We start from the raw sequence: 6038 nt of genomic DNA on the forward strand, positions 1-6038 counted from the left end.
TGGTCAATGCCATTGTACAAATTCAGATTGCTTTATCAACACACTGAGGAGAAAAATGGATGAGGACTGACAGGCAGAATGTGTTCATGTTTTATTAATAGCCTTCGATCAAGACCATTATATTTGTATTTGATCGATTCTGACATTTGCGTAATAAGTCAGACTCGATCAAATATATGTATGATAGTCTTGATCCAAAGCTATTTTATTCACATGAAAACAGGAAACACAGGGAGCACTAGAAATGAACACTGGTATTACTAGGAACACTGGGAGCACTAACAACACTAGGAAATAGCCACGATGAATACAGAACACAGTGATTTACAATCTGTCCAAAACAACCAGGACACAGGAGAGTTTAAAGGAGAGTTAGTCCTTGTGACTAACAGGTGAATTCAACAGACAATCAACACAGGGAAAGGCTACAACTAAACATTGGCTGATCGCAGGATTGGTGAGACAAGACAGGCCTTTTCACAGCCCAGTGACACTCAATAAGCCTGGGAACGATGTACAGTCTGTCTGTCTGTCTGTTTGTCTGTCTGTCTGACTGACTGTTTCAGGTGGATGAGACTGAAGTTGACCCTAACATTTCACCTGATCTGACTGCTATCCATAACATTTAGGATACAAAAAAGCACATAAGGGTTCAAAAGCGTTTCTTTGGAAATACTCAACTGTCAACAGAGAGTGGCTACAAATGTCATCTCTGTTTATTACAGTAGGTTGTAAAGTGACCTTGTGATACCACACCTACGAGGATTGTAAATTGTAATTGATGCCTCTTCTTTTCTCATTCAGCATTCAGAAGAAGAATGCTTGGACCCGTGCCTAAAGCATCATGCAGTGTGGTATTTTGACAAGTGATTCATGATTATTTTTCCTTCGATGCTTTAAAAAGGATGTCCAAGCTGCAGCTCTTCACTCTCTCTCTCTCTCTCTCATCTCATCCCCAGGCAGAGCACAGGTGCACAGCATCCCAATCGTCTGACAATGTACGGCTCCTCTGCAGGTTCCATGAGAAGTTCTAACGTTGGCGGTTCCTACCTCTCTATGTTTAGAGGAGGAAGTATGGGGTCAGGCAGCGTCTATGGGGGAGCAGGAGGTGTGGGGACGCGGATCTCCTGCGCCCCGACATCTTGTGGTGGTGGTGGTGGTGCTGGTGCTGGTGGAGGCAGCTTTGGTGGAGGCTATGGGGGCATGGACGAGAGTGTCATCGGCAACGAGAAGTTCACCATGCAGAACCTCAACGACCGCCTGGGCACCTACCTGGGGAAGGTGCGCTCCCTGGAGAAGGCCAACGCCGAGCTGGAGCTGAAGATCAGACAGTACTTGGAGAGCAGGGCAAGTCCGGCCACCAGGGACTACAGTGCCTTCTTTGCTACCATCACCGACCTGCAGGGAAAGGTAGGAGGAAAACCCAACTCCTTTAATGAACTCCATACAGTGACTGATACAGTATGTGACGTGTGTGTGTGTGTGTGTGTGTGTGTGTGTGTGTGTGTGTGTGTGTGTGTGTGTGTGTGCGTGCGTGCATGCGTGTGCGCATGAGTTCAGATTCAGAGTGCTATACGTAATAACGGTGCCATTCATCTCAGCATTGACAACGCCAGGCTGGCAGCAGAAGACTTCAGGATGAAGTTAGATACCTACCTTTACAGTTCATAATGAATAATACATATTATAATAGAATTTAATGTATGAATGTATTTAAAAGTGAACAAATACAGTTTCTGTCTGTCTGTCTGTCTGTCTGTCTCATACCTCTCTCTCCAGGTATGAGAATGAACTGGCTATGCGTCAGTCAGTGGAGGCCGACATCTCTGGGTTGAAGAGGGTTCTGGATGAGCTGACCTTGGCTAAGTCTGACTCGTCCATGCAGATAGAAGCACTGAAGGAGGAACTGGTCTACCTGAAAAAGAACCATGAGGAGGTCGGTGCCAAGCTGCTATCACTCCTGTCATTTGTAGTTTTACGATCCTAGGGTACTTAGGAAATAAGCCACAAAGCCAGTCAGCCACTCGAGGTTGTACAGTAGGCCACTACACTCCACATCACAACAAATCTATTACATAAGGTTACTTATTTCGCGTCATAAGGCAGCACTTGCGTTGTAACGCAGTGGCTGCCTCAAAGTGTCTCTGTAGGGGAAAAGTATCTTCCGCACTGAAAACAGAACCATGGTTAATGGCCACCATTGTAAAATAAACTTTTTTTTTGTTTTTCTGTGATTGCTTCACAATCAATATTTATATATGTATTTATTTATTTATCTATTATTATTTTATGTATTTATTGTTATTATTATTCATACATAGAAATATCATCATCACCTTTCATCAAAATTATCAATTGTGGTATCATGTGCGGTTATTGAGATAAGCATGTTGGTAATCAATACTTAATTAGTCCTGTAAATTAAACGAAGGTCAACGTACAGCTTCAGCAATAAAGTGAGCTATGTTGAGGTAAGGTACACTGAGCACAGTTAAAACAACTAAACTGACTACTTTCCTCGTGTGTGTGTGTGTGTGTGTGTGTGTGTGTGTGTGTGTGCGCGGGTGTGCATAATATGTGCGTGCGTGATGTTACAGGAGCTCCGGGCCATGCGTGCCCAGATGAGTGGTCAGGTGCATGTGGAGGTGGACGCTGGTCCTCAGGAGGACCTCAATAAAGTCATGGCTGAGATCAGAGAACACTATGAGGGAGTCGCCGCCAAGAACCGCAAAGACCTGGAGACCTGGTACACAGAGCAGGTACAGTTGAACTACAGGAGGGGGCTGGGGGCCTGGTACATAGAGCAGGTACAGTTGAACTACAGGAGGGGGCTGGGGGCCTGGTACACAGAGCAGGTACAGTTGAACTACAGGAGGGGGCTGGGGGCCTGGTACATAGAGCAGGTACAGTTACACGCGTGGCGCTTTCCTCTGCCTGCCGAGAGCTAAAATAGTTTCAACTCAGGCACCTAAGCGCTCCCAGGCGAGCGCCCCGCCGTTTTCACCTGGGGAAAAAAGCCTCAGTGTACACGGTCCCTAAGACAGTGGTTATAAAAGTGGGGGCGGCGGCCACCAGTGGGCGCTAGTCCACTAGATGGGCCCATTGGAAAGGAGAGGGAAATTAAAACATACATGAATTAAATTATTATGTTAGAATCCCATATTTTGGGCACACGGTCGAACTGTTTGAAAAGATTTCCAACTGAGTGGGTGTGTGTGGAGATGGCAGGTTTATCTTGTGTGCATTGATTAGCTCAATGCACAACAGCTCTCTAATTAGTTTGACTCAGGCCAGGAGTGATTAAGCCCAATTTTAATGTAGCTTATGTTAATGTGCTTGTGTTCATGTTTTGCTATTTCTGAAGATTTTTGGAAATGTTTACAAAGAATTGAAACTTTTTGAACATTTTTGAATATATTAACATTCCCAAAATAGGGACACCAGGTTGAATCATCCATAGCCTGTGCGTGTGCGTGCGTGCGTGCGTGTGTGTGTGTTCTGAGCAGACAGAGATACTGAACAAAGAGGTGGTCTCCCATTCGGAGTCTCTACAGTCGTCCAGGTCAGAGGTCACAGAGGTCAAACGGACATTGCAGTCTCTGCAGATAGAGCTACAGTCCATGCTCAGTATGGTGAGTATTATTATTATTATTAAATACTATTATTATTGTTATGAAGTATTATTATTATTATTATTATTATTATTACCCTTATTATTATTATCATTATTACTATTATTATTATTATTATTATTATTATCATCATCATCAGTAGTAGTAGTGACATTGTGAATGTTACAGTTGACATTAGAAATGTACACAAATTCACAAATTGTCCATTGTAAACAGTAAAAAAAAAAAAAAGAAAACACTGAGGATTTTACTGTGTAGGCTATATTCAAATGAGAGCCTTATAAGAATTAGATTAGAAGAATAGGATATGTACACTACAGTTAAAAGACACCACTGTTGTGATGAAGGATCCCTGTCTATTTAGCTAGGTGGGTCAGTTTGACCTTATGTGTATTGTGTCACTTAATTGATGATTATGTTCAGCCTAGAAAGAGGGACTGGCAGCTAATTAGAGTTAAGCCCAAGTGTTTTTAATCAGTTTGGGCTTCAGGCTGGGAGTTCAGTATGTTTGGAGCCTTTGAGGAGCGAAGAGCTACTTTTATGCCTGACATATTATTACTTGTTTTGATCGTGTTTTGGACTATATCACTGAAGAGACTTTATTGTTTTATTTGCAACATGGGACTGTATTGAACAGTACTTTCTGTAACCAAGGCTATAATAAATACCCTCGAAGATGAGAATAAGCCTCTCTGCATTCTTACCCATGCACCACAGTGGTCACCACTTCCCAACCAGCTAAATTAGTTATCCTACATTACAACTGTAAAAGACCATAGCAACAAGATTTAACTATAATTATTATAAACATGATATTTATGACTGAATGTTTATTTTGAACATTGAAAACGAAAACAAAGCTCAAAATAATACAGAGTAATGCACAATAATAATAATCATAATAACAATAACAATAATAGTAATTGTTCGAAATTAATACAATACTAAACAATAATTAATATTATAAATGACAATATGTCTAGTTGTAGTTTTTAAAGTGTTTTAAAAAAGGGAACGTACTGACATAAGTGTGTGTGTGTGTGTGTGTGTGTGTGTGTGTGTGTGTGTGTGTGTGTGTGTGTGTGTGTGTGTGTGTGTGTGTGTGTGTGTGTTTGTTTGCGAGTGTGTAGAAAGCGTCCTTGGAGGGGACCCTGGCAGAGACACGGAACGGCTACTCTATGCAGCTGTCTGGCTACCAGACGCAGGTGAGAGACACATGCTGTCTCTATTTGGTTGGTTGATTTATAGACAAAACCTTATTTTTCTTAAAGATGTTTCAAAAGTTTTCAAAAACTTTAAGATCCGTTTTTTGTTTTGTTTAGGGTTTTTAGTTTTAGCATTTTTTTTCACAATGAACAAATCAACAAACTCACAACTCACAACGCATCGAGATGTGATGCATTGTGAGCTTGTAGATCTAGCCTACTATTTTCAAATAGCCGAAGTATAGGGCTCACTTCAATACTTGATCATGTTATCTATTTTAGCATCGGATCAAATGTTACGGTGATGGTTATGACATTCTTCTTCTTCTTCTTCTTCTTCTTCTTCTTCTTCTTCTTCTTCTTCTTCTTCTTCTTCTTCCTCACCAGGTGACCAACCTGGAGGACCAGCTAGGTCAGCTCAGGTCTGAGCTGGAGCGCCAGCGCCAGGAGTACCAGATGCTGCTGGACTTGAAGGCCAGGCTGGAGATGGAGATCGCTGAGTACAGGAGACTGCTGGACGGAGAGGACAGCAGCAGGTACGAGACATAGCGCACATTTATGTTTAGGCATGATTGTTTCCATGGGATCTAAATTCACATCTATTTAAGGCAGCAATCCGGGACTTATTTTGATAAATATAATGATATTTGAATCAATCTGATTGGTAGGGTATCCTATCCTACTATATAATAATGAAACCTCTGTCTGTCTGTCTGTCAGTCAGTCAGTCAGTCATTCATAACCGGATCTGTTCCACATAGTTCTCCTCAGTGGATTGAGCAATTGATCTGAACTTGCACACAGGCATTGACCTTTAGCATATGCACACAGCCACGACGCCCTGCAGCCTGTGGGTTCGCAGTCGCTGGCCAGACACTGTGTGTGTGTGTGTGTGTGTGTGTGTGTGTGTGTGTGTGTGTGTGTGTGTGTGTGTGTGTGTGTGTGTGTGTGTGTGTGTGTGCGTGCGTGCGCGTGTGTTTGTGTGTGTCCACACACACAATGCGTTTTATGAGCGGTAGGGCACTTTGGATATCATCATCTTCATAGCAATAGCACGCAGATTGCCACGTGCAATGTTCAAATCCAGGTTGTGTTATATTAGCACACATAGTTTAGCTCAAACAGCTTAAACATCAACTTCTCATGGTTGTGTGAGAGAGAGAGCAGATCCCCGGCTGTGGACATAGCATTACCATAATAT

General features: G+C 42.4%; 1 protein-coding gene across 1 annotated transcript in view; it reads left to right on the plus strand.

Moving 5' to 3' along the window:
* Positions 1 to 972: 972 nt before the first annotated feature.
* The window catches only part of LOC311055345 (keratin, type I cytoskeletal 50 kDa-like), a 5447-nt gene continuing 381 nt past the window's right edge, over positions 973 to 6038 (plus strand). The window contains exons 1-7 of the mRNA XM_084071498.1: positions 973 to 1410; positions 1561 to 1643; positions 1780 to 1936; positions 2598 to 2759; positions 3507 to 3632; positions 4763 to 4837; positions 5225 to 5373. Of these exons, the coding sequence (XP_083927624.1) occupies positions 997 to 1410; positions 1561 to 1643; positions 1780 to 1936; positions 2598 to 2759; positions 3507 to 3632; positions 4763 to 4837; positions 5225 to 5373 (1166 nt within the window). The 5' untranslated portion in view covers positions 973 to 996. The remainder of the gene's footprint in view (positions 1411 to 1560; positions 1644 to 1779; positions 1937 to 2597; positions 2760 to 3506; positions 3633 to 4762; positions 4838 to 5224; positions 5374 to 6038) is intronic.

Source organism: Gymnoscopelus microlampas (assembly GCF_963454915.1).
Source record: "Gymnoscopelus microlampas genome assembly, chromosome: 11".
In the NCBI taxonomy this organism is placed as follows: domain Eukaryota; kingdom Metazoa; phylum Chordata; class Actinopteri; order Myctophiformes; family Myctophidae; genus Gymnoscopelus; species Gymnoscopelus microlampas.